At 40.5% G+C, this 13,360-nt stretch overlaps 1 protein-coding gene across 1 annotated transcript in view; it reads right to left on the bottom strand.

Annotated features, from left to right (window-relative positions):
- Window positions 1–218: 218 nt before the first annotated feature.
- Window positions 219–13,360, bottom strand: part of LOC139462057 (uncharacterized) — a 51,498-nt gene continuing 38,356 nt past the window's right edge. Inside the window, exons 4-5 of the mRNA XM_071243558.1 lie at window positions 12,841–13,257; window positions 219–2,053 (exon numbers count right to left, since the gene is read on the bottom strand). Coding sequence (XP_071099659.1) covers window positions 1,551–2,053; window positions 12,841–13,257 — 920 coding nt within the window. The 3' untranslated portion in view covers window positions 219–1,550. The remainder of the gene's footprint in view (window positions 2,054–12,840; window positions 13,258–13,360) is intronic.

The raw sequence follows: 13,360 nt of genomic DNA, 5'->3' as shown, positions 1-13,360 counted from the left end.
ACTTCTGTAACATAATTAATAAACATAATTCAAATAATATTCTCAAAGTGTGACGTATCATAAACGAAGTGTAGGCAGAGGGTTCGGATAATGTCGAGGTACTATGTTGGTGGCGGAATAAGCCGACTGGATCCGAATGACATGTTTGAAGAGCACATATTTATTGTACACGTTGTGGACAAAATATATACTGCAAAATAACAAAAAAAAGTATATTTTATTACATTACAAATGATTTGCAGCTGGAGTGGGAATTATGTCAGTAAAAATGTATGCGACCGCAATTACCTTGGAACAGTTATTTCATTAGGCACAGTCTGCCTTATCTTAACTGAACCATCCGATCTACTTGACATACACACGTTCTCGGAAGGTTGTAAATTAAATCAGAGAGGCTTCACATGATTACTTACAATCTCACGCCATCCAGGCGTTGAAAATAAACACAATCTGTGTCATAAACCCACAATCATGATTGAGCGTTGAGCAAGAATCAAGCATCACAGAGCTTTCGATCAGCGTTTACAATACTGCTTCGTCATCTTGATTACATTTGACACCGGTAATGTTATTAACTGTGGCGTTTGACGATCCACAGACAACATTGTTGTCATCCTGACGGACTCCGTCGATCACAGTTATATAGTTATATCAAGGTTTGCAAACATGTCTTATGTCAGCATGTACAATATGTGAGTCTCTTGGTAATATTTGTACTGAGGGAACGGGGAGGTTGAGACAGAATTCGGGGTGGTAAAGTAATGGGTGATGGAAGTAATTTACAGAAGACGTAAATGGTGTGGGGTGGGTTGGTATGGTTTAACGCCGCCTTGAACACTATATCAGGTAACGCCGCCTTGAACACTATTTCAGTTAACTGCGCCTTGAACACTATATCAGTTTACACCGCCTTGAACACTATATCAGTTAACGCCGCCTTGAACACTATTTAAGTTAACGCCGCCTTGAACACTATTTCAGATAACGCCGCCTTGAACACTATTTCAGTTAACGCCGCCTTGAACACTATTTCAGTTATCGCCGCCTTGAACACTATTTCAGTTAACGCCGCCTTGAACACTATTTCAGTTGGCGCCGCCTTGAACACTATTTCAGTTGAATCACGCCGCCTTGAACACTATTTCAGTTGAATCACGGCGCTTTGAACACTATTTCAGTTAACGCCGCCTTGAACACTATTTCAGTTAACGCCGCCTTGAACACTATTTCAGTTGAATCACGGCGTGTCACATTGATGAGGATAAAAGCCCTAAGTGATGCTGATCTCGTTTGGCGAAACAAACGATCATGGGCATGGTGTTGACAAACCTGGAAATAATATTAGGGCGAATCTGTGATTCGAACCCAAGGTCACAGGTTTCTGGCTCGCCCAAGGGACGCAACTCGGCAACGTTTTGACGCCTTTGACGACTGGTGGTAACCCGTGCCCAAGTGACATGAGAAGAGAAGGGTGGCTTGGGGTCGTAGTAGGAGAGGAGTTTGGGTGGGTTGGGGTTGGGGTGGGGGTGGGGGCTGGGGTCGGGGATGTGTCACACCGACACTGGTGTAGCAGCCTGAGAATTAAAAGATCTACTTGTGTTACTTTCAGATTTAAATACTCCATTAACCGTAGTGCACATGCGTAGAATGTTTCGTCCAATACCCCGGATGGCAATGAAAGGTGTTCCATCCACTAAGCACCAGATGATATACAGAGACAGACGGTTGATATGAACTAGATACGTCATACTGAGTAATGTTGTTGGAGTGAAGTGAGTCCCTCTCGCAAACATGATATTGATTACGATGAACGCAAGATGGGTTCCAAAAGATAGCCACGACACAACTGTCAACGCTTTAATGAAGAATAGATCATCCGGGATCGAAGATTTGACCGCATCCACACCAAGGCGGAACTGTCTAACACAAATGGCACTGCAGCAGAAAAGGGCTATTGCGCATGGCAGAAGTGCAGTGAGGAGTACGTTGTATGCCATCCATATGTCACTGTGTTGGTTGACGGAAGTGAAGTCACCGGCACACACGCCCATCTCTGAAACACAAACAATCAGTCACAAAATATTCCAACATTAAAATTCCAACATAAATATTCATAAATTAATATTCCAACATTAAAATTCCAATATTAATATTTAACGAATAAAATTCCAACATTGATATTTCACCATTGATATTCCAACATTAACATTCCAACATTAACATTCTAACATTGATATTCTAATATTGATATTTCAACATGAATATTACAACATTAATATTTCACCATTTATATTCCAACATTGATATTTCAACATTAATATTCTAACACTGATATTCCAACATTGATATTCCAACATTAATATTTCACCAATAAATTCCAACATACATGTATATAGATATACCAACATTAAAATTTCAACATTGATATTCAACCATTAATATTTCAACATTGATGTGTCTAATATTAATATTCTAACATTAATATTCCAATATCAATATTTCAACAGTAATATTCCAAAATTAATATCCAAAAATTAATATTCAAACAAAATGATATTATGATTCCCGTGGGACCCGGATTAAAACAGTCACTCAACACTCTATTGCTTATAAGATGCGATTAATTTGGATCGGGTGGTCAGACTCTGTGACTTGGTTGATTGTGTGGCATTTTACCCTGACGAATGGTGAAATCAATCATTGGTTTGTCTTGCTAACGTCCGATTTGTGACAATCTGGCTCGACAGACTAACTATAGTAATATGAAAGAATCGGGTGGTTTTTAACCTTTATTGAGTAGAAGAAAACAGTAACTTCATTAGCACTGTTTAAGGGATCTCCGCTGATATTGATTACACTTACGCTAGACCTTCGTTGGATTAAGTTTGACATTTATTGTAATTAATATTAAAGTAAAACGACAATTATCATGATAAATTTGTAAATACGCTCCTATTGCGACCTGCAACGTGTATTTAAATAAATTTGAAATAAAGAAAACGACAATCATCTTGATATCATTTCTAACTGTTTTGGGGGCGGTCGGGTAGCCTCGTGGTTAAAGCGTTCGCTCGTCACGCCGAAGACCCGGGTTCACAATGTGTGAAGCCCATTTCTGGTGTCCCCCGCCGTGATATTGATGGAAAAACGGCGTAAAAACATACTCACTCATTATAACTGTTTTTTACGATCACTTGGAAAATAACACTACGTTAGATGTGTCACTTTATTAGTAGATGTAGCAGTGTTAATACCAAGCTTAAGTGGATCAGTGTGTGAATGTATTCTCACATCAATCAAAGTCAATAGACTCTGAAACCGATGATGGATGAAGCAGCTTATTGAATGGGATATAGACCGTAAGCCTGTCGTATTGAAAGAGGCGGAAATAGCCTTGTTCCACCAAAGCAATTGGATTTCCGGGAACAAAGGTTTCACTGCATTGAGCATCAATCAGTAATGAGAAGATCAATCTTGATGTTAACCTACGTGATTTCCACTCATTGATATAAAACTAAATATGCAAGGTAATCAAGGATGGCAAAACAAAAATGAATTATTTAGATTTCATACAGCCACTCAGGGTCATCACCGTCACAAAGACTTCGAGATAAAAATAAATAAACACGTCAACGGCAAGAAGTATCGCCGAGTTTGAATGTAGTTATTTCAGAGATTCTTCTTCAATCGGTGAGGTGAAATGGGGTTTAAAGTCGCGTCAAAGATTATTGCTTATTGATTATGCTTATTTAGCGACGTGCATGCACGTATGTGGATGCTTGTACCAGTCCAGACTAATGCCGATTTCATAGTGCTAGCCCACTGAGATACGATGCCGCAGTTTAACAATGAATACCCCATTCAGACACAGTATACTGACTTCGAGCCGACCAGTCCTTGTGTTTCCCCTCAATGCCTAGAGCGAGACAGGATAACAACAGGTACCATCTTGTTAACGTCTTTTGCTATGACGCGACCAGGTATTGATTTTTTTCTCGTTACCTCGATTATTTTCTCGTTATTTCAATTATTTTCTCGAAATTTCGAATTTTGGAAATAAACTTGAAATAACGAGTAAATATTTGAAATTACGAAAATTTAATCGAAGTAACGAGCAAAAAATTCGAAATTTCGAGAAAATAAACAAATAACTGAAATAACGAGAAATTTTGATTAACGAAAAATATATGCAAACAAAGTGTCACCATTAGGCTTTCGTAGTTTTCAGCCAGGTAACGTTTTGGTAACCTTGTTAATGTTTGGTCAAATCCAATTTTCAAGTGTATACTTTTTTTTGCCCAGCAGCTTATATCAACACAAAACCATGCTTACTGTAAAAGGTGACTATGCTTGTCGTAAGAGGCGACTAACGGGATCGGATTGTCAGGTTCGCTGACTTGGTTGATGCATGTCAGCGCATCTTAACTGCGTGGATCGATGCTCATGATATCAATAACTGGATTGTCTGATCCAGACGCGATTATTTAGAGTCCGCCGTCATGTAGCTGGAATATTGCTGAGTGCGGCGTAAACCCCCCCCCCCCCCCCACACACACACCCCTAAAAAACAAAAACAAACAAACAAACACCAAGAATATATCAACCACAGAGAACAACATTGTTCGCGGAAATTAGGACGAATATTCTTTCGTAGACATGTTTAACGACTACGCTTACCCTCTCATTCCCCATATTGCTAAAATATGACCGGTTCTGCTATAAATATCTATGAAGTCACTCAACTTTTCTTTCCTTGGCAACATTACAGACTATGACTTTTGAATGTCTCAAAATCCGTGTATGAAATATGATCTGGATGTTATTAGGACACAATCATGCGAATTCTATTTCCAATAATGAATGCCTGTTTACGTGGCTTATATATCTTTATGAGAGTCAGTTCTATTTCGGACCCTGTTAAATGTATAACATAACGGAAAAGTCACCTTTGAAGGAGAACTGTCCTATCGTCAAATAGTAGAACGGCGTCCCTGTCACGTAATGAATATTGACCTTAGTTAAAGATGGTCATCAGCGCTCACAAAACGCCTTGCTTAATTCCCAAACGATGTTGACTTTATCATGTCGGACGGATCCAGCGATTATAATAGGGAGGGGTAAACAATACCACTATCCTCTCTCAGTGGGTATAGGAGGACTGTCTACAACATACTACAGTTGGTTTTCAAAGGGGTGGGGGGAGGTCCCCTGGATACGCCTATGATACCCGTTTTCTGCTACTACGTAATCGAATCTGGATCAGACAAACCCATTACAGTAAAATTGATCGAGATGAGATTGGCAAAGAAATTACCACTTATCCTTTGGTTTGTTTCCGCATTAAGTATCACCTACTACGTCTTAAATATTTAATCGGAAACATGGACCACATCCGAGGTCGTGTGTTGATTGTGCGAGAACAAGAAAGATTGTGTGATATTTTCCCATAAAGGCAAAACTAGATAGCGAGTTTGGTTGATGTTGTTTTATAGCGCGACGAGCAGTATTCCAGTTCTCTCACGGCAAACTGTATAATGATATACAATATCACATAATAAGTCAATTGATAATGCACCAGATTTCATTCATCATGGAGCTACGTTATTATTGCCCGGTCTTTGGATCAGTTTGCACTCAAATTTATCCACACCCTGGGAAGTACACAGACCAAGCAGCCGTGTGAGGCGCGAGCAGGTGTACAGGTATCTACCGGGTACCCATTCACTGCTGGTTCAACGGAAGCATATGACGAACATTTCAAGGAGACACAAGGACCGAAACCCAACATAACATCAGGAGTCACACCATCGAACATGGTGTCCCATCCACCTACTCGCCGCCACAGGCAATCATAACCCAGGCTGAACCAGTGACGGAAAACATCGATCCAAGCATGATGTCACACAAGCAGCCAAGTCACAGCGCCTGACAACCCGATCTTATAGAGACTCCTCGCACGACCACCTCTGAGTGAGTGAGTAGGGTTTAACGCCGCTTTGAACAGTATTCCAGACATATCACAGCGTGTCAGCTTAATTTGAGAGGAAAGTCCGAAGTGATGCGGGTCTCAGACGTTTTCCACTTTGGTTAAGCACGGGTATGGTGCTGACAAACCTAGAAACATAATCGGGGCGAACCGGGATTCGAACCAACAATCATTGGATTCTGGCGTTTCCAAGGGACGCAACTCTGCACTTCGAATTGCGGCGCCTTAGACGACCACTACTAAGATACTGGTACCTGATCAAAGGCGAGTTTTGCTTTCAGTTTGCCGACAGACCTATAAAATGTCAAGCACTGCTCTGACAGAGTGTAGCTTGATGAAAACTACATTTCAATCTATAGGGTGTCAACACTGATGAAATATAGCCATGTAGTGTTGTGTTCAGGTGTGGCACTGTTTATCGAGAAGTACATGGAAACCCGGTAGTGGAGTCTGTTATACAACACAATCAGTCAAGTCACAGTCTGAAACAAATATATCCATTCAAGTCTATAAAAGTGAAGACAGTACCTGGGCTCCTTTTTATTATGTTTTATAAACTATTATTCAACAACTGCTCATTCTTTAAAACATGTTCATTTCAGAGACCAGATGTTAGTCTACCGGTAGCGGGGACGGTAATAGTCAACTATCAATGCTCTCTCTCTCCACGATACAAGCGATTAGAATTTATGTTCATTCTCAAAGTTCGCCTTTGGTAATCTGTTTTCCTTCAGCAGTTCCCTTATCCAATAAAGTCGGATGACCAACCCCCCTCCCCACGATACCCCATCCGTTTCTTGACCTTCTCCCCTCCCAGCAGCTAAATGTCTGGAGGAAATTGGAGCTGATTGTTTCCTCCTCGCCTCATCCTATCATTAAACTCACGGAACAACACGATGGTCATCTCGTGGTCTCCTGATTGGAGGTCGTAACTATAGACCAGTTTTACAAAAATAATACACCGTCGAGATAATGAATGATTAAGGAGGTCAACGAATACCGAGTAAAGATTCTGAACACAAAACTAAACACGTACCGTGTCCAATAATTGTGTTTAATATCGAAACGTTATTTAAATCTAAATGTCTGTTGAATAAAGACGCGTTCAGAATGTTTGAACATGACTTTAGGGAGTGATTATGTTATGAGATATCCATTTCATCGGATAAGATTCTTAACGTGTTCAGATAGGTCTACAAATAACTCCAAACAATTGATGTTTCTCGGGCACATTTTTTCCAAAAGTGAGTAGGACGAGAAGACTTCTTAATATTTTTTTTATTGAAAACAAGAGCTCCTTTTAACAACTTGGCCCCTATTTCACTCGGGTTTTTAATACAATGTAATTTGTCTAGCATTAACAATAGAGTCTGCTTCTCATGATGTGGGGAATTTGAAAAATATTTGTTTTGGCAATAGGAATGACTGCCACACAGGACTGAAAGTGAAACATTTTTTTAAAGTCTGAAACAATCAACACCTTCATGATTTAAACACTATCCTCAAGATATTTACGGCAGCTACACATGAACAGCAAACGATTCAATTTAAAACCTGTTTACAGAGCGTACATTTGTAGTGGCTGAATGAAGTAACGCCAACGGACCAAGGACTGCCTTGACGAATGTTCAGTTGACTAATCCTGAAAGCCACGTGGCTGCTCAGCAACCCATGCTTGTCGAAAGAGGCGAATAACGGGAATAAAATCAGAATACCATATATTATTCAATATTTAATTCATATTTTAATATTTCAAACAAGCTCCTAGTATTCTAGTTTTGCTTGTCACGGTGTTTTACTTTTTACCATCTCTACGAAATAAATTATGAGATTGTACATCTAGATTGGACTTTTGTGACGGCCTCCTTAGTAACATCAGCGACCCGTGAAGATCCGGGGTAGAACAGGTCTTCAGCAACCCATGCTTGTCGTAAGAGGCGACTATGCTTGTCGTAAGAGGCGACTAACGGGATCGGGTGGTCAGGCTTGCTGACTTGGTTGATGCATTTCATCAATCACAATTGCATGGATCGATGCTCATGATGTCAATCATTGGATTGTCTGGTCCAAACACGATTATTTACAGACCGCCGTCAATTAGCTAAGGTATTGCTGAGTGCGGCGTTAAATAAACAAACAAACAAACAAACAAAACGAAACAGAACTTATTGTGACGAGGTCCAGATTGAGGGACAAGTACAAGTCTGCTCCTCAGTGGGTTAAGCGTTACTATAGCGCAGGTGGCGTCATCTATAGTTAAGCTCCGTGACACTTTTTATCAAATATGATCTTCGAGCGGCTATTTCATAATTTGACGTGGTGTACATTTGTTGGCTATGTGAAAAAAAACATAGGGCAGTACAATCTGTACCAATTATGAATTTGATTTGCCAAAATTTTAATAAAACTATTTTACTTCAAAAATTTCATTGTTACGTCTTTTGATCACGGGTTAATTTAGGTTTTACCAACCTTTTAGTATGGCTCGATGATTAACTATAATAACCTTGTCGGTCTGATTATTTAAACTTAGATAGCATTGGTTTCACATACCCAATTACCCTCTCTCCTAGCATACTTCATCTCCTTGGATATCAAGGTCTTCAATTGTAATTTTCAAATATGTTCAGCGAAGAGTATGATTCAATTCTAGATTATATTTTGGGATGCATCAATTCATAAACGTTCTCAGTTCAGCATTGGGGGAATCTATGTTGGAACTGGATTTACTAGTTTCAATAGTTCGCTTAACTATGACATTACACAACACATCTGGTTGAAGTCGTGACCCCTTTAAAAATGCTGCTCCAATTTGTATACCTACTTTCTGTTACCCATCACGTTTTTCCATTAGCAGGCCGTCCTGCTATAAGAACAAGGTGCGGTGAGGTGAAATGGGGTTATCGTCGCGTCAAAGATTATTGCACTTATATAGCGATGTGCATGCACGTGTGTGTGTGTGGCTGCTTGTACTAGTCCGGACTGATGACGATTTATAGTGCTAGCACAGTTTGACATGGATACCTCACTCGGACACAGTATACTGACTCCGAGGCGACCAGTCCTTGTTTTAGGCCCTTAATGCCGAGTGCCAGACAGGGTAACAACAAGTACCATATTTTAACGTCTTTTGGTATGATACGGCTGGTATTTTTATAGTGCTAGCCCACTGAGCTACCATGCCGCAGTTTAACATTAGCAGTTTAACAGTTTTCTGACGTCCAGCCGACCAGTCCTTGTTTTAGTCCCTTAATGCCGAGCGCAAGGCAAGGTAACAACAATATCATCTTTTAACGTCTTTTGGTATGATTCGGCCGGGGATCGAGCCTCGGGCCTTCCGCTCTCCGGGCGGATGCTTTACCACTAGACCACGGAGGCGGTCTCCATATGAACTAAATGTGGAGTGAGTCTGTAGGCGTTTGAGACACAGCTTCTTTTACCCGAGGCGTTTCGTAGCGGAATAAGCCGAGTGGGCATGATAAAGTGATCAAATAACTCGGGTAAAGCATATCGTGTCTCGCCGCCAAACTGACCGGAATAGTGGCCGTATACACCAGAGGCTATGTCAATAATGAACAATAGTAGTTTATAATTAAGGTAGAATTGCCACCTGTGGCGATTTGAGCCGTATGGTATGAACCTATTGAAGGACCTAATTAACAGCAAAAATAAGCCATAATAAGTAGTTCCAACACTGGTCTGGTGGGAACAACGCTTAGTTTATTCTACATGTACCATAGACTATGCTATCGGATTTCCGAAATACCAACGACAACAACAACAGCATCAACAACATAGACAACACCTTAGAGCTGATTATAACTAAACAAACTCATTCTCTTTTTCTGGGCTTTAGGAAATAGAAAAGTCTTCAATACATTATTACAAACATGTTTGTTAAAATTGTGCTTTGGAAGCATTGTAGCTCACTTGTGTATGTAGTCAACGGCTTAATCTTTAACATAGACAGATCCTCAATGGAAGATACACTGTCAGCATCGATAGTAACATACAGTAAAGTACGTTTATAACGAACACGCTTATAACGAACTGACCGATATAACGAACTTATATTTTAGTCCCGACCATTTGTTGTATAAATGCTGTATATATGCTTATAACGAACTACGGTTATTACAAACTAAAATTAGTGGTCCCTTTGAGTTCGGTATAACCGTAGAGTACTGAATCTGGAAACCTATTGGAAACAGGTAACTAAATAAAGGTGTATAACATTGTTGTAATTTGATTTCTTTTACATTTTCAACTATAAGATGAATACGCTATCTAAAATAAATGCTTCACTTTATCTATTCAGCACGAATAGCTAGTATTTTAAAGACTTAACTCTTCAAACGTCTTATGCGGAGATATTATAGAATTTGAGAAAAAGCGAAAACTCTATAAAAGTTGATTACCACAATGTCTGGAATAAATCTTCTTTAGCCATTGTCCGTCACACAAATGACATTTTAGAAGAATTTCAACATTTAACGATTTTCATCTACATTTTCAATCCACAAAAACAACAATGAAACACAATGACATGAACAAACTCTGGAAGAAATATGCATACCAAATATCAACTTCATCGGGCAAGGAGTGTTTAGAGAAGTGTACAGAAGCCAGATTGCAAAGTTCAAAGATTAAACTGCAATAATTAAAATAAGGACATTGTTCATTAAAAAACTGTTTAAAAACATCATAAATCGAACCCAAATACAGACTATATAGGCACCAAATTTACCGTGGACCATATTCAAAAGAAACGGCCTTTCAATGGCCATTAATAGCTTTTCCAAAATAGCCGTGGCGGCCATATTGAAAATCGGAAATCTTGAAATTAATACGTTGACCTCATTAAAAGGGACAAGTCCGATACATATCTAGGGGATGTTTAGACCACAGGCCTTTGTGTAGAAGCATCATGAGTATAGACAGCCCCATGGCTCACGTGATGTTCTTCTAGAGACTTTAAAAAAAAGTATATAAGTTGTTCCAGGTATGGCCAAAGTAAAAATGTTCACTGCACATGCTGGTAGTCCTGAAACAATTGTTTTATGACTCTTTAAAAAATGCCCCCTTCTTTCACAATGTCCTTAAAATAAGATGTTGGTGCTCCCTTCCGTTACAGATGGATCCGAGGACATCCCATTACAGGTCACGTCAGACCGACCTTTCATCCATCCAATCAGAGCGTCGCTTACCAGATCGATAAAGTGAAAGTCCGAATGTGCACGTGTTTTCTAATCATGCAACCTCGAAAAGGTCACGGGCGCTATTACAGATTACTTCCAAATCACCGTCTATCCCTCGTTTCAGTGGTATAAGTATTTGAAGTGATAGAAATTTCATAGCCCGTATGTACTGCCATACAATCTCGGGCGTTCATTTTCAACTATTGAACAGCGAAATGGCAAAAATATGTTTCAAAGCGTAATCTGGAATGGAAGTCGCTATTTTGAAACTAATGCCGCAAAGCTCGTAAAACCTGCTTTCTGTTTGGGTAATGTCGACTTGATGTTAGTGATTGTATTTGTCGGTCAAAGTTCGCGAAAGTTCTGACCTAACCTGTAATTTAATCTTCTCACATCTTTGTGTCGTGGCAGCGAGCTCTAAGATCGTAGTGTAAGGTTATTGCTTGTTTGAAGGAATATATAATGTCAACGCCATGTCTCGATTATCTGCGACCGCCTCCGTGGTCTTGTGGTAGAGCGTCCGCCCGGAGAGCGGAAGACCCGGGGTTCGATCCCCGCCCGCGTCATACAATAAGACGTTAAAAGATTGTACTTGTTTTTACCCTGTCTGGCGCTCGACATTAAGGGGCTAAAACAAGGACTGGTCGGCTCGGAGTCAGTATACTGTGTCTGAGTGGGGTATTCATGTTAAACTGCGGCATGGTATCTCAGTGAGCTAGCACTATAAATCGGCATCAGTCCGGACTAGTACAAGCAGCCACACACACACACATACACGTGCATACACGTCGCGATATAAGTGCAATAATCTTTGACGCGACGTTAAACCCAATTTCACCTCACCTCACCTCGATTATCTGCCCCTACAGATTCCATGGGCGTAAAATAATGGATAATGGATCTTAGAAAATTAGTGAAGACATATGTGTAAAAGGATAAGCGTGTACTGCTTTACCGATTGAACCCCACTCACAATGAAAGTAAAAACAATAAGGGAAGACATGGTATTTCTTGACGCAATGACAGGAAACATAACCCAGTTCGCGCGAAAAACCGAGTCTCACCTCCTTCCACGAATGTAAGTGAGTTTGGTTTAACGCCGCTTTGAACAATATTCATGTTATTTAACGCCGTGCATCGTGTCAGCTCAGTGTGGGAGGAAAGCCCGAGGGGGTTCAGGTCTAAGACGTGAACCACTGAAATTTTCGAGCACGGGTATGGTATGACAAATCTAGAAGAATATAGGGTCGAATCAGGAATCGAATGCCTCATGATCAGTCGAATGAGCCATCCGCCCTCCTTCCCTGTCCCTCGAGCTCCCCGAATATGAAATGGTTGGTAAGTAGTTTAGTTTGGTTGGGCCAAGGTGAATTTAAATTGGTGTTTGACAAAACAAGATTTACTCACACGTCTGTATTGCGGTCTGTAAATAATCGAATCTGGACCAGACAATCCAGTGATTGAAATCTTTAACATCGATCCATTGCAATTGGGATACGATGACATGCATCAACCAAGTTAGCGAGTCTGACTACCCTATCCCGACAGTCGCCTCTAACGAAAGCATAGTCGCCTTTTACGACAACCGTGGGTTGCTGAAGACCTATTCTAACACAGATCTTCACGGGTCCTGGATTGAACAACACATGTACATACCTTGAGACGGAAGATAACTTTCCCTCAACATGGAATAGTCACTAGGGTCCATCACACAAACTACTTCCGGAATATTTGGACCAAGGATGTCCACCACAGGTTTCGAGTACACAACTGAACTGATCGTCTGACCCACAGACCCGGATGTATATTCCTCCCAGAATGCATCCAATACTGTTGCGTTGGGCATGCGCATTAGAAACAACATTCCGTCGTCAACCCAACGAGATCGTGCGACAATCACGTGATGGACTGTTGTGAGGTAGTGAGCCGTGACGAATACTGGGTCGGGGACGCGTTTTGGCATCAGCTGGAAGTACGTCCCACGCAACGTTGACATCAACGTCTCCAACGTGCATGTATCGTCGCCGGCTGGTACTGAGGTGACGTTCAACGTCACAAACAAGGACAGTTTTCCTGTGAATGTAGAACATATCCATGATTAGTCACGTACAGAAGCATATTCGGAATTACGATAATAACGTTGAGTCTAATTATAACGTAGACGTCTGACATTTTT

Source organism: Haliotis cracherodii, unplaced genomic scaffold, assembly GCF_022045235.1.
Source record: "Haliotis cracherodii isolate W230 unplaced genomic scaffold, xgHalCrac1.p SCAF_15, whole genome shotgun sequence".
Lineage (NCBI taxonomy): Eukaryota > Metazoa > Mollusca > Gastropoda > Lepetellida > Haliotidae > Haliotis > Haliotis cracherodii.
Note: the sequence above shows the minus strand (reverse complement) of the source record. Positions and strands in the feature narration are given on the sequence as shown.